Genomic DNA, 21,646 nt, shown 5'->3' with positions numbered 1-21,646 from the left:
GACCCTTGTGGCTAAAGGGATTAGGGGGCATGGAGAGAAGGCAGGTACAGGATACTGAGTTGGATGATCAGCCATGATCATGTTGAATGGCTGTGCAGGCTCGAAGGGCCGAATGGCCTACTCCTGCACCTATTGTCTATGTTTCTATGTGACGTTTCGTGTCAATGGAGAAAAAGGATGGTTAAGAAAGAACTGCAGATGCTGGAAAAATCTCAGGTGGACAAAAATGCTGGAGAAACTCAGCGGGTGAGGCAGCCTATTCCTTCTCTCCATAGATGCTGCCTCACCCGCTGAGTTTCTCCAGCATTTTTGTCTACCTGAGAAAAAAGGATGGGTGATGGGTGATGATTCGGATCAGACTGCGTCTGAAGAAGGGTCCCAACCAGAAACGCCACCCATCCTTTTTCTCCAGAGATGCTGCCGGTCCCGCTGAGTTACTCCAGCATTTTGTGTCTATCTTCGGTTAAAACCAGCATCTGCAGTTCCTTCCTACACCTTGGTTAGGCCATACCCGGGATGGTCTCTGCAGGCCACTTCTCACTTTCTAGCGAACGATCGCCGCTGTCACTGAATTTAGTGAATGGTTGTTCTTTAATTCTTTAGATATTTGGGCCGGTTTTGGTAGCCATGACTTTCCGTACTGCGAAGGAGGCCATTGCCCTGGCAAACAACTCTCCATATGGACTTGCTGGCAGCGTATGGACTGAGAACCTGCCGCTGGCACTGGAGGTGGCCATGAGGTGACACAGCATGCATTGACAATAAGCAATAGGTGCACGAATAGGCCATTTGGCCCTTCGAGCCAGCACCGCCATTCAATGTGATCATGGCTGATCATCCCCAATCAGTACCCCGTTCCTGCCTTCTCCCCATATCCCCTGACTCCGCTATCTTTAAGAGCCCTATCTAGCTCTCTCTTGAAAGTATCCAGAGAACCGGCCTCCACCGCCTCCGAGGCAGAGAATTCCACAGACTCACCGCTCTCTGTGAGAAAAAGTGTTTCCTCATATCCGTTCTAAATGGCTTACCCCTTATTCTTAAACTGTGGCCCCTGGTTCTGGACTCCCCCAACATCGGGAACACGTTTCCTGCCTCTAGCGTGTCCATACTCTTAATAATCTTACATGTTTCAATAAGATCCCCTCTCATCCTAAATTCCAGAGTGTACAAGTCCAGGCGCTCCATTCTCTCAGTATATGGCAGTCCCGCCATCCCGGGAATTAACCTTGTAAACCTACGTTGCACTCCCTCATTGACATTGCTGATGATAGAGTTTCCTCAGTAGAATCCTTAGCTGCTTGCCCCTCCCTCACCCCAAACCCCTCTGCTTTGATTTCCTTCTCTTCCATCTTATATTCTCCATGCATTTTGTTTTCCCATCTCGCATTCCTCTCCTTTCACCGCTGTTCTTTCTTAGACACAAAATGCTGGAGTAACTCAGCGGGACAGGCAGCGTCTCTGAAGAGAAGGAATGGGTGACGATTCAGGATCAGACCCTTCTGAGATGTCTGAAGAAGGGTCTCGACCCGAAATGTCACCCATTACGTCTATCCGGAGATGCTGCCCGTCCCACTGAGTTACTCCAGACTTTTGCGTCTATCTTCGATGTCAACCAGCATCTGCAGTTCCTTCCTACACTGTCCTTTCATGCTCTCCCCATCTTCTCTGTGCGGTCGATGCAGGCTGTGTTTGTTGCTGGTGTTCCTGACTTGTCACCCGCGGCTCTCTCTCTCTCTCTCTCCAGTTTGAAGGCTGGGTCAGTCTGGGTGAATGGACACAACATCTTTGACGCTGCGGCTGGATTTGGTGGCTACAAAGAGAGTGGCTTCGGACGAGACGGCGGTAAAGAGGTCAGTGAACTTGACATTGTTCCATGTATTTGTACTAAAAATACAATAAATGTTCTTTATACGCGGACACACTTTAATGAGCGCATCTGATACGGACATTTTGACCAGTTTGCAACTCCAGGAGCTTTAGTTTAGTTTAGAGCGGAAACAGGCCGTTCGGCCCACCAAGTCTGCTCCGACCAGCAATCCCTGCACACTAACACTATCCTACACACACTGGGGACAATTTATACCTACAAGCACTATTGCTTAGTGTGGACATTCACAGCTGCCTTACCCCCCTCCCACCCAATTCTGTTGCCAAACACTTTAACTCCCCCTCCCATTCTCACACTGACCATTCTGTCCTGGGCCTCCTCTACTGTCAGAGTGAGGCCAAACACAAATTGGAGGAACAGCACCTCATATTTCGCTTGGGCATCTTACACCCCAGCGGTATCAAACTTGATTTCTCGAACTTCAAGTAATCCTTGCATCCCCTCTTACTCCATCCACCCCGGCATCCTGGTCAACGTACTAGTTTCACTGTTTGTATCACTCGTTATCACCATCTCCACAGCCAACAATAGGCCATTGTGGGCTCCAGATTTCCTTGTTCATTGTTGTTGATTTGATTTGCATACCTTTCATTCATTTGTTCTGTTTATGTTTTCCTATCTCTCGCTTCCCTCTCCCCTGACTCTCGGTCGGAAGAAGGCTCTCGACCCGAAAGGTCACCTATTCCTTTTCTTTCGTTCATAAGTGAGAGGAGCAGAATTAGGCCATTCGGCCCATCAAGTCTACACCGCCATTCAAATCATGGCTGATCTATCTTTCCCTCTCGACCTCATTCTCCTGCCTTCTCCCCGTAACCCCCTGACACCCGCACTAATGAACTTTGCTCCAGAGTTGCTGCCTGAGCCGCTGAGTTACTCCAGCATTTTGTGATCTATGTTTCCCGCCCTAGGGCTTGTACGAGTACGTGAGACCCTCCTGGGAGGAGCGGCCCAGACCGAAGCCGGTGGAGGTCAAATACAAGACGTTTGCGGCTCTGCACGGAGTGGATCTTCCACCCATCCCAGGACAAGTTGCACAGCCGTCGGACCCGTCGGAGCCCGACGCTCGCCCAAGGTGTGGAAACCTCCCGCTGCCCCACGGAAGGCAGTGGATGCCAATTCACTGGATGTATTCAAGAGAGAGTTAGACACAGCTTTGAGGGCTAACGGAATCAAGGGATATGGGGAAAAGCCAGGAACTGATGGTAGACAAAAGTGCTGGTGAAACTCAGCGGGTGCAGCAGCATCTATGGAGCAAAGGAAATAGGCAACGTTTCCATATAACCATATAACCATATAACAATTACAGCATGGAAACAGGCCATCTCGGCCCTACAAGTCCGTGCCGAACAACTTTTTCCCCTTAGTCCCACCTTCCTGCACTCATACCATAACCCTCCATTCCCTTCTCATCCATATGCCTATCCAATTTATTTTTAAATGATACCAACGAACCTGCCGCCACCACTTCCACTGGAAGCTCATTCCACACCGCTACCACTCTCTGAGTAAAGAAGTTCCCCCTCATGTTACCCCTAAACTTCTGTCCCTTAATGCTGAAGTCATGTCCTCTTGTTTGAATCTTCCCTATTCTCAAAGGGAAAAGCTTGATCACATCAACTCTGTCTATCCCTCTCATCATTTTAAAGACCTCTATCAAGTCCCCCCTTAACCTTCTGCGCTCCAGAGAATAAAGACCTAACTTATTCAACCTATCTCTGTAACTTAGTTGTTGAAACCCAGGCAACATTCTAGTAAATCTCCTCTGTACTCTCTCTATTTTGTTGACATCCTTCCTATAATTGGGCGACCAAAATTGTACACCATACTCCAGATTTGGTCTCACCAATGCCTTGTACAATTTTAACATTACATCCCAGCTTCTATACTCAATGCTCTGATTTATAAAGGCTAGCATACCAAAAGCTTTCTTTACCACCCTATCTATATGAGATTCCACCTTCAAGGAACTATGCACGGTTATTCCCAGATCCCTCTGTTCAACTGTATTCTTCAATTCCCTACCATTTATCATGTACGTCCTATTTTGATTTGTCCTGCCAAGGTGTAACACCTCACATTTATCAGCATTAAACTCCATCTACCATCTTTCAGCCCATTTTTCCAAATGGCCTAAATCACTCTGTAGACTTTGGAAATCCTCTTCATTATCCACAACACCCCCTATCTTGGTATCATCTGCATACTTACTAATCCAATTTACCGCCCCTTCATCCAGATCATTGATGTACATGACAAACAACAAAGGACCCAACACAGATCCCTGAGGCACCCCACTAGTCACCTGCCTCCAACCCGACAAACAGCCATCCACCATTACCCTCTGGCTTCTCCCATTCAGCCACTGCTGAATCCATCTTGCTATTCCTGCATTTATACCCAACAGTTTAACCTTCTTAACCAACCTTCCATGAGGAACCTTGTCAAAGGCCTTACTAAAGTCCATATAGACAACATCCACTACATCGTCCTGAAACGTTGCCTATTTCCTTTGCTCCATAGATGCTGCTGCACCCGCTGAGTTTCTCCAGCACTTTTGTCTACCTTCGATGTTCCAGCATCTGCAGTTCCTTCTTAAACAGAGTACTGATGATCAGCCATGATCATATTGAATGGCGGTGCTGGCTCTAAGGGCCGAATGGCCTATCCCTGCACCTATTTTCCATGTCTCTATGTTTTTTGCCGACCCACGCTATACGTTTGACCCGCTGCTGATTTTGTCCACAGTGTTGACCGGACCTACAAGGTTTACTACGGGGGCGCCCAGAAGAGGCCCTACAGCATGTACTCGCGGCCCATTTTCGACCACGACGGCCAGTACGTGGCCTACGTCGGCGACTGCAACAGGAAGGACGTCCGGAATGCGGTGGAGGCAGCCCATGCCGCAGCTCCAGGGTGAGTGGTGGCGACTCTTCTGCTCCAGCCTTTGCTGTGAATCTCCATCATCTCCCTGAGCACGGCAGAGCAGAGAGTATGGTCACCTTTGTATATTTACAATGGGAGGGGGTACAGGGCCGGATTTAGATGAAGAGAGGCCCTTGTGAGGCCCCTCCCAATCAGCCTATGAAGCCTATAGGTAGATCTGGCCCTGCTGAGGCCCCCCTAGATCCCGAGGCCCTAAGCTTAAACTTGTGAAGCTTATGCGTAAAACCGGCCCTGGAGGGCGGGCGCGGGGGGGGGGGGGGGGGGGGGGGGGGGGGGGGGGGGGGGGGGGGTGAGGTGGGAACACCCTCTATGTTGAGTTGGAAGGAAGTGCAGACGCTGGTTTACTCCGAAGATAGACACAAAATGCTGGAGTAACTCAGCGGGTCAGCAGCGTCTCTGGAGAGAAGGAACGGGTGACGTTTCGGGTCGAGACCCTCCTTCAGTCTGATGCTGAAGCGGATGCTGCCTGAGCCGCTGGGTTACTCCAGCATTCTGTGTCCGCCCTCTCTGTGGGGTCCGTCTCCAGTGCGTGCGAGTGGCTGTGCGGCAAGAGGCAGATAAAGCAGGTTCCAGGGATCCGTGGAACTGGAATTAAGAAACTGTGGCCTGTTTTGCAACTTTCTGAAAATTCACTCAAGATTTTAATTGGCGGCATTTAGAGGGCAGGCTGAGCTTCCCCAGAGGAGCAGAAGTAGAGCCATCCCTCTTGGAAATGCAAGGAAGCACTTAACAATCTGGAGCTGATGACATTCTGGGGAGAATAAAAATAATAGGATGAATGTAGGATCTGTTTAAATTGGTGGTTGGTGCGCTGAGGTAGCTATTTACAAATCTATTTCTCTATTCTCGCTTTCCCAATGGAATTTGGTACCGGATCATCCTCCTGATGGTGGCAGTAAGATGAGAGCATGGCCAGGGTGTAACATAGAAACATAGAAAATAGGTGCAGGAGGAGGCCATTTGGCCCTTCGAGCCAGAACCACCATTCATTGTGATCATGGCTGATCGTCCCCAATCAATAACCCGTGCCTGCCTTCTCCCCATATCCCTTGATTCCACTAGCCCCTAGAGCTCTATCTAACTCTCTCTAAAATCCATCCAGTGACTTGGTCTCCACTGCCCTCTGTGGCAGGGAATTCCACAAATTCACAACTCTCTGGTGATGGGTCTTTGACGATGCAGGTAAACAGGGCAGCTTAACGAAAGGCGTCTGGCTTGTGTTACACAGCTGGGGCAAGCGAGCGGCCCACAACCGGGCTCAGATCATCTACTACGTGGCGGAGAACCTGGAGCAACGGCGGGACGAGATGTCGCACAGTCTGAGTAGACTGACGGGCATGACCGTGGAGGAGGCCGGGGCCGAAGTGGAAGCCTGCATCGAGCGGCTGTTCTACTGGGCCGCCTACAGTGACAAGTATGGGGGCACTGTCCAGGTGGGTAGCCCGACGGCAACGCAGTAGTGTGCGATGGATAAACTGATGTTGGACGCACAATGCTGGAGTAACTCAGCGGGTCAGGCAACATCTCTGGAGAGAAGCAATGGGTAACGTTTCGGGTCGAAGGAGCAAAGGAGCAAAGGATCCTAGAAGGATCTCGACCCGAAATGTCACATATTCCTTCGCTCACTCACCCGCTGAGTTTCTCCAGCATTTTTGTCTACCTTCGATTGTTCCAGCATCTGCAGTTCCTTCTTAAACAAGAACAAAGGAATGAATCCTCTGCCTTTGTTGTATGTAGAGCATAGAACAGTACAGGCCCACACACAATGTCTGTGCCGAACATTATGGCAAATACATTAATTTCCTCTGCCTGCACATGTTGAATATTCCTCCATTCCCTGCATATCCATGTGTCTATCTAAAGTCCTCTTAGATACCCCGATGGTGTCTGCCTCCACCACCATCCCTGTCGGTGAGTTCCAGGCACCCACCACACGGGTGAGATAGCATCTATGGAGCGAAGGAATAGGTGACGATTCGGGTCGAGATCCTTCTAGGATCCTTTGCTCCATAGATGCTGCCTCACCCGCTGAGTTTCTCCAGCATTATTGTCTACCTTCACCTTTAAAGAACGTCCTTCTCACCTTAAAGCTGTGTCCCCCTAGTCATTGACATTTCCATCCCGGGGAAATGGCTGCGACTGTTTACCTGAGAGTATTTGACATACTCTATATCAGGTCTCCCCTTCACCTCCAGCGTTCCAGAGAAAACGACTCCGGTTTGGTGAGTCTGTGGAATTCTCTGCCTCAGAGGGTGGTGGAGGCAAGTTCTCTGGATGCTTTCTAGAGAGCTAGATAGGGCTCTTAAAAATAGCGGAGTCAGGAGATATGGGGAGAAGGCAGGAACGGGGTACTGATTGGGGATGATCAGCCATGATCACATTGAATGGCAGTGCTGGCTCAAAGGGCCAAATGGCCTACTCCTGCACCTATTGTCTATTGTCTATTGAAACACATTGTGCACTTTGTCTTTTTTCAGGAAACTCAGCTCTACGGTGCCACCATCATGGTTCGGGAGCCCATCGGTGTGATAGCCATTGCATGCCCCGATGAGAACCCTCTGCTCAACTTTGTGAGTCTCTTTGCACCGGCAGTCGTTCGAGGGAATGTGGTCGTTATTGTTCCCAGCGAGCTGTATCCTCTGCCAGCCTTGGAACTCTACCAGGTACACACAGATGTGCTCAACTTTGGTTTACACTGCAACAATTGCTCAACCACGGACACTCTTGTGGAACCTCTCACTTTTATTAGACTTTGGAGATTGCAGGTTAATTGGCTTCAGTAAAATTCGGTCAATTGTCCCTCGTGTGTAGAATAGTGCTAATGTGCGGGGCGATCGCTGGTCGGCACGGACTCAGTGGGCTGAAGGGCCTATTTCTGCCATGTATCTCTAAAGTCTAAAGATTACTATTGTCTGTGTGTGGCACCATGGCAGTTAAATGCCCAACACCATAACTGACACTTAACTGGAATGGCCTGATCAATGGGTAGGAAGGAACTGCAGATGCTGGTTTAAACCAAAGATGGACACAAAAAGCTGGAGTCACTCAGCGGGTCAGACAGCATCTCTGGGGAAAAGGAATTGGTGACGTTTCAGGTCGAGACCCATCTTCATGAAGAAGGAATAGGTAATGTTTCAGGTCGAGACCCTTCTTCATGAAGAAGGAATAGGTAATGTTTCAGGTCGAGACCCTTCTTCATGAAGAAGGAATAGATAACGTTTCAGGTCGAGACCCTTCTTCATGAAGAAGGAATAGGTAACGTTTCAGGTCGAGACCCATCTTCATGAAGAAGGAATAGGTAACGTTTCAGGTCGAGACCCATCTTCATGAAGAAGGGTCTCGGCCCGAAACGTCACCAGAGATGCAGTCTGACCCGCTGAGATATACTCCAGCTTTTTGTGTCTTATCTGTGGCCTGATCGATACCTGGTTAGGCGGATTTACAGCATGTGGGTGAGAAACAGTGTTTGCTTTTTGAAGCCAGCATTAACGTAAGCACATGCAGTCATGACTTGTTATGTTTGTAACAAAACATCTGCAGAATAAACTTTGCGGTCACAAACATACAGGGCTGAATTTGTGGAATTCTCTGCCTCAGAGAGCAGTGGAGGCCTATTCACTGGATGCATTCTAAAGAGTTAGATAGAGCTCTTAGGGCTAGCGGAATCGAGGCAGGAACGGGGTACCGATTGTGGATGATCAGTCATGATCATATTGAATGGCGGTGCTGGCTTGAGGGGCCGAATGGCCTACTCCTGCACCTATTGTCTATGTATCTATGACTGTTTCCACGTGCTCAGTTTTACACGTGCTCAGTTTTACACTCCAGAATTCAACTCATTTGTGGTTTCACCGCGTATTTAACTACAGTAATTTGACTGTAAACCCATTTCCATTATCCATCTTCCATACGGCGTGTCTATGCCTGTGGAAAGTGAGCTGCCCAGCCTAAACCCATTTTAGAGTAATTTGAGATGTGCAGCGTAGAAACAGGCCCTTCGGCCCACCATGTATGTGTATGTCGACCATCATGTCTAAGAAATGTTGGTTTGCACCGAAGATAGACACAAAAAGCTGGAGTAACCCAGCAGTTCGGGCAGCATCTCTGGAGAAAAGGAATGGGTGATAAAGGGTCTTGACCCAAAACATCAACTATTCCGTTTGTCCATTTATTATACTTATCTATGTCCCATGAAGCTACCTTTTGCGGATTTGAATGCTTGTCGAGATGCTGTTTAAATGTTGTGAGTGTCTCTGCCTCCATCAGTCCATTCTAAGTTCCAGCCCATCACTAACATAGAAACATAGAAAATAGGTGCAGGAGTAGGCCATTCGGCCCTTCGAGCCTGCACTGCCATGCAATATGATCATGGCTGATCATCCAACTCAGTATCCTGTACCTGCCTTCTCTCCATACCCCCTGATCCCATTAGCCACAAGGGCCACATCTAACTCCCTCTTAAATATAGCCAATGAACTGGCCTCAACTACCTTCTGTGGCAGAGAATTCCACAGATTCACCACTCTCTGTGTGAAAAAAAAAATTCTCATCTCGGTCCTAAAAGACTTCCCTCTTATCCTTAAAACTTCCCCCTTTTCGTTAAACAAAAAACCTCTCTGACCTCCTTTTTACCTCCGGTCTCTCAACCTCTATCCATGTTTTGTCAGCCACCCACACTGTATCTGTACACTTGATTGTAATCAGGTATAGCCTTTCGGCTGACTGGATAGCACGCTACAAAAAAGCTTTTCACTGTTCCTTCATACATGTGACAATAATAAACTTAATTGTGAAAACAACTAAACTAAACTATGCCAGGCTAAATGACATGAGCTTTTTTTCTTGCCTAGGTCTTTGAAACTTCAGATCTCCCTGCCGGTGTGGTGAATATTCTGACTGGATCACGGGATCATCTGAGCAAAACGCTGGTTGAGCACCAGGATGTCCAAGCCATGTGGTACTTTGGCTCTGCAAAGGTAACTGCAGTTATACGCCACCTTATCACGAGGCAGGTGGGACTGGCTTGAAGCGCAGGAGGATGAGCGCAGGGGGTGAACTGAAAGAGGTGTATAAGATCATGAGAGGCATGGATTGGGTAGATGCACAGTCTCTCGCCCAGAGTAGGTGGATCGAGTGCTAGAGGACATGGGTTTAAGGTGAAGGGGAAAAGATTTAATGAAAATCTGAGGGGTAACTTTGTCCACACAAAGGGTGGTGGATGTATGGAACAACCTGCCAGAGGAGGTAGTTGAGGCTGGGACTATCCCAACATTTAAGAAGCAAAGGTAGACAAAAGTGGTGGAGAAACTCAGCGAGTGTGGCAGCATCTATGGAGCGAAGGAAATAGGCAACGTTTTGGCCCGAAACGTTACCTATTTCCTTCGCTCCATAGATGCTGACGCACCCGCTGAGCTTCTCCAGCACTTTTGTCTACTTTCGATTTTCCAGCATCTGCAGTTCCTTCTTGAACATTTAAGAAGCAATTAGACAGGTGCATGAATAGGACAGGTTTGGAGGGATGGGGACCAAATGCTGGCAGGTGGGACTAGTGTCGCTGGGGGCATGTTGGCTGGTGTGGGCAAGTTGGGCCGAAAGGCCTGTTTCCACACTGTATGACTAGCTCAGATGGGGCTACTTGGTCAGCAAGGAGGAGTTGGGCAGAAGTTGCATCCGCACCCTATTACTCCAAGATGATGCTGAACTTGTGCTTGAATGACACAAACTAGTGTGGGTAATTTGAGCTGTAGTGAGATGTTCTGTGAATACATTTGGAGTACTGAGTTCCGTTTTGGCCACTCTGTTCAGCTGGAAAGGGTGCACAGAAGATTTACAAGAATGTTGCCAGAACCCGAGGGCCTGAGCAATAGGGAGAGTTTGAACAAGCTAGGACATTATTCCTTGGAGTACAGGAAGACGAGGGGTAATTTTATAGAGGTGTATAAGGACCATTCTTTGGAAAGTGAACCAAAATGTAACACACGTTACCAAATGGATTCTCCAGACTCTGAAGAAGGGTCTCGACCCGAAACGTCACCTATTCCTTCGCTCCATAGATGCTGCCTCACCCGCTGAGTTTATCCAGCAATTTTGTTTACCATCATGAGGTGAATAGATAAGTAAATGCAGTTTTTTTTACCCAGAGTAGGGGAATCAAAAACCAGAGGACATAGGTTTAAGGTGAGGGAAAAGATTTAATGAGAGGCAACTTTGTCACACAAATGTGGTGGGTGTGTGGAGTGAGCTGCCAGAGGAGGCAGTTGAAGCAGGCACTATAACATTAAACAAAATCATTTGGACAGGTATATGGATAGGAATGGTTTAGAAGGATATGGGCCAAGCACAGACAGGTGGGGTGAGTGTAGCTGGGGCATGTTGGTCGGCACGGGTAGGTTGGGCCGAAGGGCCTGTTTCCATGCTGGGTGACTCTTTGACTCTATGAAGGAACAATATGCAGACTTATCAATTCCAGTGTAACAAACCAAATGGACCCATTTACTTTTAGAGTTTGCTGAGATGCAAGTGTAGGCATGCCTTTGATAAGACTAGGGATTACAAATAATTGCAAGCTCCTTCTGTGTCTCTCCAAGTATAATGTGACATTCTCCTTCAATGGTTATTGGAGAGGCTGATGGGGGCTTAGTCCTTTGAAAGCTTTCCAGCTTCAGCAGGGAACTTGATTTCCAAATATGTGTTTTATTTTCAGTGTGAGCAGATGCCCTGAGTCGAGGATATAATTATATCACTGTTTGGACAGAAAGCTGATCAGAGCGATTTGTCCTGAAACTGACATTTTATTATTTTTTCAGTTTGGCTGTGATCCACTTAGGTTTTTTTTTGTTCTTTTGGTATGTCAGAATTTAATAGTTCAGTTTAGAGAACGTGGAAACAGACCCTTCGGCCCACCGAGTCTGCGCCGACCAGTGATCCTTGTGCACTCGCACTATCGTACACACTAGGGACAATTTTTACCAAAGCCAATCGACCTTCGAAACTGCATCTTTGGGGTGTGCAAGGAAAGCAGAGCACCCAGGTCACAGGGAGAACGTACAAACTCCATACAGACTCAGTCTCATTGTTTGAGCTGGGGGCATGGCCTGTATTATTATCCCCTAGTTTTTGCAGGTCGTGCAGTAACAAAAATAATAATCACCTGCTCCTATCTCTCATGTAGGCCCTAAATTATCTTAAAAATACTTCAAACAAAAAACATTGAAATCATACTTCTATAATGCTCTAAAACAGTGATTCCCAACCTGGTGCCATGGCAAATTTCAGGGGGGCCACAGAACAATGTTGGGATTTAGGGGGCCACAGGTTCAATGAAGGGGGCCACAGAGCTACCACCCTGTTGCCTCCTAAATTTCAGTTCTAATAAATTTAAATCTATGTAGTTGAAATATTTTTGATGTTTGTGGAATAGAATAAAAGAGAATATTTGTGCAATTAATAGACACTGATATTTTTATGGAAGGTATTATAATATTGAAGTACTTTTTTTCCGCTAATAATGTCAGGGGGGGGGGGGGGGGGGGGCACAGAAAAATTAAAAGATCCCAAGGGGGCCATGAGCTAAAAAAAGGTTGGGAACCACTGCTCTAAAACATGAATTTAATACATCAATTTTCAAAAAGTACCTGGCAGGGAACCCACCCTGGGATGGGGGGGTTCCCCCCTCCCACTCAGGTGCTCCGCTCCTTCGCCAGGTACCCACGAGGCCGATGATCAGTAATCGCTCAGCCCCCCCCCCCCCCCACTTTCAAAAATGCTATCAGGCAGCATCTCTATCTCTACGCTATTATGCTGACCTAAATTCTACTGCTATCAATATCTTATCAGTAATTATGAGATTCCCTTTGATCAGCCATGATCACAGTGAACGGCAGTGCTGGCTGGAAGGGCTGAATGACCTACTCCTGCACCTATTGTCTGTTGTCACATCTCAACATTAAAGTTCGGCCTTTACGGTTCACACATATAGGGTTGGGACTGGGACCTCTCACCCATTAACCCAAATGATGGAGCGTTGAGATTTGATGAAGCTTGGCCTAGTTTCGTCAAGGCTTGCGCTTGTGTGTGGTTTGGTAGATTACAGTCATGTTTTTTGATCTACGATTAATTACTTTGATGCTGTTCTCACTGTTACCGAAATAGACGCTGACCTTGATTTATTGCCGTCCATTGCTCGTGTGGCGGGATTGATGAAGCCTGATGCTGGAAACGCGGGTATTTTCCCCGTGATGGAGGGCTGACCAGTCACTGTTTCCATCCAGGGGAGGCTGCGGGGGGAAAAGTGGGCAGCGTCTAGAGTCGATCACATTTCCTACTGAACCTGCACTAAACTTGTACAGTCGAGGAGTGTTGGGGATAATTAGGAGGAGGTGGTGAATATACATGACATTTAATCCACCTCGAAATTAAACCACCAACCGTCAGTCTCCAAATGCTGCTGTTGCTAAGTTCCGTTACTTGTGCTATGGATGTGGAGAGATGCAAGGGCTCGACATCTTCTCACAGATTGTTTCCATTGTGGAAAGATCATTATGTGCGAAGGAACTGCAGATGCTGGTGTACACCGAATATGGGCGCAAAATCCTGGAGTTACTCCAGCATTTTGGGTGTAGCCTAGAAATTAATTGCCTATTAAACTTTCAGAGCAAACAACTGCTCAAATTATTGTAAACTTGCTCATCGATGCATGGTGACACATCAAGATGGTTATCAGATTCATAATTTGGCTTTATTTATCATTTATCACAAGGCGTGCTGTCTGGAGTAATCTTTAGAAAACCTAACTGCAGACAGAAGCGGGATTAACTTTGACAGCTGCTAAAAACGATCCTGTGCGCATCATTATAATGCGATGTGCCCAGTTCTATCTTGCAACTCGTCACATAGAATATTAATTGGTTCCGCAATGGCATTGGACGCATTGGTGGGGATTAAAGGGGATAGAAGGGGGTGTTGAGCAGCAGGACTGGTTAATTAGATAGGCTAACTAATTAGATAAGTTAACATATGATGAGCGTTTGACGGCCCTGGGCCTGTACTCGCTGGAGTTTAGAAGGATGAGGAGGGGGGGGAGGGGGGGGGGACTCATTGAAACTCACTGAAACTCACTGAATAGTGAAAGCCCTGGATAGTGAACATGGAGAGGATATTTCCACTTGTGGGAGAGTCTAGGACCAGAGGCCAAGGCATCAGAATAAAAGGACAGTTGTACAGGGCCCTAGTGAGACCACACCTGGAGTATTGTGTGCAGTTTTGGTCCCCTAATTTGAGGAAGGACATTCTTGCTATTGAGGGAGCCCAGTGTAGGTTTACAAGGTTAATTCCCCGGATGGCGGGACTGTCATATGCTGAGAGAATGGAGCAGCTGGGCTTGTACACTCTGGAGTTCAGAAGGATGAGAGGGCATCTCATTGAAACATATAAGATTGTTAAGGGCTTGGACACGCTAGAGGCAGGAAACATGTTTCCGATGTTGGGAAGGCCAGAACCAGGGGCCACAGTTTAAGAATAAGGAGTAAGCCATTTAGAACGGAGACGAGGAAACGCTTTTTCTCACAGAGAGTGGTGAGTCTGTGGAATTCTCTGCCTCAGAGGGCGGTGGAGGCAGGTTCTCTGGATGCTTTCAAGAGAGAGCTAGATAGGGCTCTTAAAAATAGCGGAATCAGGGGATACGGGGAGAAGGCAGGAACGGGGTACTGATTGGGGATGATCAGCCATGATCACATTGAATGGCGGTGCTGGCTCGAAGGGCCAAAGGCCTACTCCTGCACCTATTGTCTATTGACCTACCTTTGGAAAGTTCAAGTTCAAGTGAGTTTATCGTCATGTGTCCCTGTATAGGACAATGAAATTCGTGCTTTGCTTCAGCACACAGAACATAGTAGGCATTTACTACAAAACAGATCAGTGTGTCCATATACCATAATATAAATATATACACACATGAATAAGCAGATGAGGATGAATTTATTTAGAGGGTGGTGAATTTGTGGAATTTTGTCTGTGGAGGCCATCAATGGATATTTTTAAGGTGGAGATTGATAGATTCTTGATTAGTACGGGTGTTATGGGGAGAAGGCAGGAGAATGGGGTGGAGAGGGAACGGTAAGTCGGCCATGATGGAATGGCGGAGTCGAGTTGATGGGCTATTTTGGATCCGAGCCTCCTTTGCTCCACATTGAAAGAGTTGGCTACCCTGATGCTCTTTCGCAATGTTGATCCATTCTCGGAAAAAGCCTGCTGGGCTGTCCACTATTTATGTGAACACAGAGCAGCTGTAAGCAGCTGTGCCTGCTGCCTTCATTGTCACACAAATGGTCAGTCTGGTCAGCGTGACGCCCCGCTCACGGAAATCATCTGTGGGGTGAAGTGCTTGACCCAACTGATAGAAGTCGTCATGCAGAAGCCTCCACACTCTCAACATGCTTCAACACATGCACCACCGATGAGTTGCTCGTTGCGTAGGAAGGAAATCCAGATGCACCGAAGATAGACACAAAATGCTGGAGTAACTCAGCGGGTCAGGCAGCATCTCTGGCAAAAATGAATCAGTGACGTTTCGAGTCGAGACCCTTCTTCAGATTTCTCCATACTTGCATCGTTGCCTGGGACAGTAATTCCATTGCACAGGATCGCAAGCGGTTACAGAGAGTGGGCACGGCCGTTCCCTCCATCAAAAGCATCTACACCAGGCACTGCCTCAAGAAGGTGGCATCTATCGGGGATCCACACTATCTGGATCATGCCCTCTCCTCAATGCTGCCCTCTGCTCCCTGCTGCCTTCTGCTCACTGTCGCCCTCTGCTCACTGTTGCCCTCTGCTCAATGCTGCCCCCTGCTCACTGCTACCCTCTGCTCACTGCTGCCCTCTGCTCACTGCTGCCCTCTCCTCACTGCTGCCCTCTCCTCACTGCTGCCCTCTCCTCACTGCTGCCCTCTCCTCAATGCTACCCTCTGCTCACTGTCGCCCCCTGCTCACTGCTGCCCCCTGCTCACTGCTACCCTCTGCTCACTGCTGCCCTCTCCTCAATGCTGCCCTCTCCTCAATGCTGCCCTCTGCTCAATGCTGCCCTCTCCTCACTGCTGCCCTCTCCTCAATGCTGCCCTCTCCTCACTGCTGCCCTCTGCTGCCCTCTGCTCAATGCTGCCCTCTCCTCACTGCTGCCCTCTGCTCAATGTTGCCCTCTGCTCACTGCTGCCCTCTCCTCAACGCTGCCCTCTGCTCACTGCTGCCCTCTGCTCACTGCTGCCCTCTGCTCACTGCTGCCCTCTGCTCACTGCTGCCCTCTGCTCACTGTTGCCCTCTGCTCACTGCTGCCCTCTGCTGCCCTCTCTTCACTGCTGCCCTCTCCTCACTGTTGCCCTCTCCTCACTGCTGCCCTCTCCTCAACGCTGCCCTCTGCTCACTGCTGCCCTCTGCTCACTGCTGCCCTCTGCTCACTGCTGCCCTCTCCTCACTGTTGCCCTCTCCTCACTGCTGCCCTCTCCTCAACGCTGCCCTCTCCTCAACGCTGCCCTCTGCTCACTGCTGCCCTCTGCTCACTGCTGCCCTCTGCTCACTGCTGCCCTCTCCTCACTGCTGCCCTCTGCTCACTGCTGCCCTCTGCTCACTGCTGCCCTCTCCTCACTGCTGCCCTCTGCTCACTGCTGCCCTCTGCTCACTGCTGCCCTCTGCTCACTGCTGCCCTCTGCTCACTGCTGCCCTCTCCTCAATGCTGCCCTCTCCTCAATGCTGCCCTCTCCTCAATGCTGCCCTCTCCTCACTGCTGCCCTCTGCTCAATGCTGCCCTCTCCTCAATGCTGCCCTCTCCTCACTGCTGCCCTCTGCTGCCCTCTGCTCAATGCTGCCCTCTCCTCACTGCTGCCCTCTGCTCAATGTTGCCCTCTGCTCACTGCTGCCCTCTCCTCAACGCTGCCCCCTGCTCACTGCTGCCCTCTCCTCACTGCTGCCCTCTGCTCACTGTTGCCCTCTGCTCAATGCTGCCCTCTCCTCACTGCTGCCCTCTGCTCACTGCTGCCCTCTGCTGCCCTCTCCTCACTGCTGCCCTCTCCTCACTGTTGCCCTCTGCTCACTGCTGCCCTCTCCTCAATGTTGCCCTCTCCTCACTGCTGCCCTCTCCTCAATGCTGCCCTCTCCTCAATGTTGCCCTCTCCTCACTGCTGCCCTCTCCTCAATGTTGCCCTCTCCTCACTGCTGCCCTCTCCTCACTGCTTCCCTCTGCTCACTGTTGCCCTCTCCTCACTGTTGCCCTCTCCTCAATGCTGCCCTCTGCTCACTGTTGCCCTCTCCTCACTGCTGCCCTCTGCTCACTGCTGCCCTCTCCTCAATGCTGCCCTCTCCTCACTGCTTCCCTCTGCTCACTGTTGCCCTCTCCTCACTGTTGCCCTCTCCTCAATGCTGCCCTCTGCTCACTGTTGCCCTCTCCTCACTGCTGCCCTCTCCTCACTGCTGCCCTCTCCTCACTGTTGCCCTCTCCTCACTGTTGCCCTCTCCTCACTGTTGCCCTCTCCTCAATGCTGCCCTCTGCTCACTGTTGCCCTCTCCTCAATGCTGCCCTCTGCTCACTGTTGCCCTCTCCTCAATGCTGCCCTCTGCTCACTGCTGCCCTCTCCTCAATGCTGCCCTCTGCTCAATGTTGCCCTCTCCTCAATGCTGCCCTCTGCTCACTGTTGCCCTCTCCTCACTGTTGCCCTCTCCTCAATGCTGCCCTCTCCTCAATGCTGCCCTCTCCTCAATGCTGCCCTCTGCTCACTGCTGCCCTCTGCTCACTGCTGCCCTCTGCTCACTGCTGCCCTCTGCTCACTGCTGCCCTCTGCTACCCTCTGCTCACTGCTGCCCTCTGCTCACTGCTGCCCTCTGCTACCCTCTGCTCACTGTCCTCTACTTTCCCACAACCATCGGGTTCTTCAACCACGGACCACCTCCTGCGCTACCTGGACTTGTTTCTGATTGTGTTTTGTAATTGTCTCTTGTTTTTTACGTTGTTGTTGTCTTTCTAACTTATGTATAATTTATATTTCATGTTGCGGGAGTTTGTGTGGTTGTGATGCTGCTGCTGCAAGCAAGATTTACATTGTTCCTGTACCTCGCTGCATTTTTGTGCATATGACAATAAACGCTACTCGAATGCTAGACGCATAAATGGTGGAGTAACTCAGTGGGTCGAGCAGCATCTCCGGAGGGAAGGAATAGGTGACCTTTTGGGTTGAGACCCTTCTTCAGACTCTTGAGATGCTGCCTGACCCGCTGAGTTACTCTAGCTCTTTGCGCCTATCTTCGGTTTAAACCAACGTCTGCAGTTCCTTCCCACAACCTACAAACCCCCCTCCCCCCCCCCCCTTGGGATATGGGAGGCAACCCATGCGTTCACAGGGAGGACGTGCAAACTCCACACAGACAGCACCCAAGGTCAGGATCACACTTGGCAAAGTGAGGCAGTGGCTCTACCCGCTGCACGAGAAATGTTTTCTTTGAAGCAGAGAAATCTGAGGGGTGATCTTGTACAAGATCATGGATACAGTGAAAGCTCAGTCATTTTCCAAGGGTAGGTTCTAAAATCAGAGGACAAAGGCTGATGGTGAGAGAGGAGAGATTTAAGAGTAGTCTTCAATGACCTGCCAAAGGAAGCTGTAGTATCAGATCCAATTCTGACTTAAATACAGATATATGACTAGGAAGGGTTGAGAGCAAGGGTTCCCAACCTGGGGTATATTTATACCCCCAGGGGTAAATTTGTTGATTCTGGATTTGTACATATTTTGTCTCATTGACGGACTGTGTTTGGTTCTGGTATACCTGTATCTGTTTAAGAAGGAACTGCAGATGCTGGAAAATCGAAGGTAGACAAAAGTGCTGGAGAAACCCAGCGGGTGCAGCAGCATCTATGGAGCGAAGGAAATAGGCAACGTTTCGGGCCGAATAGGAACCATTTCAGGAAATAGGCAACGTTTCGGGCCGAAACCCTTTCGGGTTTCGGCCCGAAACGTTGCCTATTTCCTTCGCTCCATAGATGCTGCTGCACCCGCTGAGTTTCTCCAGCACTTTTGTCTACCTACCAGTCTCCGTTCATCATTAGTTGTTCATAAATAAGTGAAATAACAGTGTTCTGTGCTATTAAAGTTGCCAGGGGTAAACGGGACGAAAAAGGTTGGGAGCCCCTGGTTTAGATGGATTTAGGCCAAATGTAGGCAAATGGGACTCGTCCAGTATATCAACACGGTTAGTATTATGAAGGTGGCCTGAAGGGCTTGTTTCTGTGCTGTTAAGCTCTGACTGTGTCGTTCCATTCCTTCCATTCCATTACAAATAAAGTCAACAGTGAAACTCTTTAATACAATGAAAAGATTTGAAGATCTAATTTGTACCTGTTACATTCAGTTAATCATTTCATTTCTGAGCCTGGTATTTCCTCTGTTCTCTTGTGGTGTTTTTTGTACTTGCTTGAGATGACGTCTGATTCTCCCAGACTTGATGCAAGCAATTTGTGTAATTCCCCCTAATAATTTATAATGCCTTAATTCCTGCTCCAATTAATATGACCATCTGAGACTTGCGACATGAAACCATTGCGTAAGGCAACAGATCACCACAAGGGCTGGTTAGCAAAGGAAACTAATACCACAAAGAGATTTCACTTGTCGTTTACAAGTATCTGTACGCATCTGGAGAATTTGGGTCAAGAGAGATTGCTTGGGCAGGAGTTACTGTCTTCCAGAATAGATGTGGCTTCAGGGAGATTTATCGAGGTGTGCAAAGTTAACTGGTGCAGATGAAGTAAATCTAAAGGATTAAAGAGGAGTTAGACTGTGGATTTTAGAGATACAGCGTGGAAACAGGCCCACCGAGTCTGTGACAACCAGCGATCACCCTGGACACTAGCACTATCCCACACACTAGGGACAATTTACAATTTTACTAAAGGCAATTAGCCTACAAACCTGTACATCTTTGGAATGTGAGAAGAACCCATGCGAATATGCAACTTGCTGGAGTAACCCAGTGAGTTAGGCAGCATCTCTGGAGGGACATCTCTGGGTCAGGACCCTCAAGTTCAAGTTCATGTGAGTTTATTGTCATGTGTCCCTGTATAGGACAATGAAATTCTTGCTATGCTTCAGCACACAGAACATAGTAGGCATTTACTACAAAACAGATAAGTGTGTCCATATACCATAATTTAAATATATACACACATGAATAAATAAACTGATAAAATGCAAATAACAGAAAATGGGTTATTAATAATCAGAGTTTTGTCCGACCCTTCCACAGACTGAGGTGATCTGACCTGACCCAAAATTTTGCCTAATGATCTGTCTGAAGAAGGGAGCAGATCTGATGTGTTGCCTGTCCATTCCCTCCACAGATGCTGCCTGATCCGCTGAGCGACAAGATTCCACCCTCTGTATTCGCTTGTGTCTCCCTCTGTCTTGGCATGGCATTCGGCGTGGGCATTGTAGGCCGCGGGGGGCCCAGTTCCTGTGCTGAAATTGTTCCACGTTCTCAATGTCAGGACAACCTCACGCCCGTTTTTGTGATCTTCCCCAGGGGTCGAAGTTTGTCGAGTGGTCGTCGGCTGAGAATCTGAAGCGGACCTGGGTGAATTACGGTGTCCCGCGACTCTGGTGTCACACCCGCCAGGGATCCGGGGAGGAGTTCCTCTATCACGCAACACAGTGCAAGAACGTCTGGATCCCAATGGGGGAAATCTTTGCCAACTAGACCCAGTGTCGTCCAGACAACCCAACCTGTCCAGGCGTAACCATCCGTTCCTATGCGGCCCAGTTAACACAGTGAACGGGAGTTCCGCGCAGCTACAATCAAGTACCCTCCCGTTGTAATATGAATGCTTTGATTAGACATTGGTCTTCCAATATGGTAGAACATGGATCTGGTCTGAGTTTGAACATGTGTACTGGAAGGGTGTCTGATATCCCAACAGAGCTCTCTACCGACAGCTGGGGGTCAAAGCAAGTGCAAAATATTCATCATGTTAAAACAGGTTAATGTCCAACAAAATGCTGGAGTAACTCAGCGGGACAGGCAGCATCTCTGGAGAGAAGGAATGGGTGACGTTTCGGGTCAGTACTGACCCTTCAGCCAGTTCTTCATCACCCATTCCTTCCCTCCAGAGACGCTACCTGTCCCGCTGAGTTACTCCAGCATTTTGTGTCTATCTTCGGTGTAAACCAGCACCTACAGTTCCTCCCTACACAATAAGGTTCAGCTATGTGTCACGATGGAAATATTTTATTTGTTTGTTTTTGAACATTGGACTGTTTCCACCTTGACTCCGAGCCGAACTCTGTTAAGAGCTGAACACTTTGGGACCTGCCAGATCTTTGCTTTCCCGCATTCCTCCCCTCCATCCATCCCATGCCTGCACTGAATGATGTTAGTTTGCTGACTTGTGCCAATTCTCGAGAGAGACCGCTTTCTTTCCCGAGAGTCCCCCTTTCTTCTGCCCAATAGCCAGACAGAATTCCTCAAACCCTGGTTGCGAGGGAACCCATTCTACACGTTTGACTTATCTTGTGTGGAAACCCCTCTTCCTTACTCGCCCTCCAGTGAGACAGAAGGGAACATTTTCCCGACTGTCAAAATTATTTTTTATCCCAGGAGTGTAAATCTGGGCTCAAGGTCACGGATTGTGCTTGCTACAGGTTTGCCCCGTGCCACAACTTCACCACGCTCGGTACAGGTGTAGCCGCACGCACTCTGTTACCAGAATAACTTGGCATTGCCACCTGTACCTGCCTTTCATGCTGAGCAAACATTCTTTGAAGAGCTGCAAATACTTTTATGATG

General features: G+C 48.8%; 1 protein-coding gene across 2 annotated transcripts in view; it reads left to right on the top strand.

The window, feature by feature from the left end:
- Nucleotides 1-20,619, top strand: part of aldh16a1 (aldehyde dehydrogenase 16 family member A1) — a 42,009-nt gene extending 21,390 nt beyond the window's left edge. The window contains exons 10-17 of one of the 2 annotated variants that reach the window (XM_033013605.1): nt 604-740; nt 1,745-1,850; nt 2,797-2,960; nt 4,634-4,801; nt 6,060-6,264; nt 7,309-7,494; nt 9,682-9,807; nt 20,387-20,619. In XM_033013605.1, coding sequence (XP_032869496.1) covers nt 604-740; nt 1,745-1,850; nt 2,797-2,960; nt 4,634-4,801; nt 6,060-6,264; nt 7,309-7,494; nt 9,682-9,807; nt 20,387-20,560 — 1,266 coding nt within the window. In that variant the 3' untranslated portion in view covers nt 20,561-20,619. Of the gene's footprint in view, nt 1-603; nt 741-1,744; nt 1,851-2,796; nt 2,961-4,633; nt 4,802-6,059; nt 6,265-7,308; nt 7,495-9,681; nt 9,808-12,982; nt 13,096-20,386 lie in introns of those variants that run through there. The other variant, XM_033013606.1, reaches the window with a different exon arrangement.
- Nucleotides 20,620-21,646: the final 1,027 nt, after the last annotated feature.

The sequence above is a fragment of the Amblyraja radiata genome, chromosome 38 (assembly GCF_010909765.2).
Source record: "Amblyraja radiata isolate CabotCenter1 chromosome 38, sAmbRad1.1.pri, whole genome shotgun sequence".
Lineage (NCBI taxonomy): Eukaryota > Metazoa > Chordata > Chondrichthyes > Rajiformes > Rajidae > Amblyraja > Amblyraja radiata.
The sequence above is the reverse complement of the archived record's forward strand: the minus strand, read 5'-3'. Positions and strand labels throughout refer to the sequence as shown.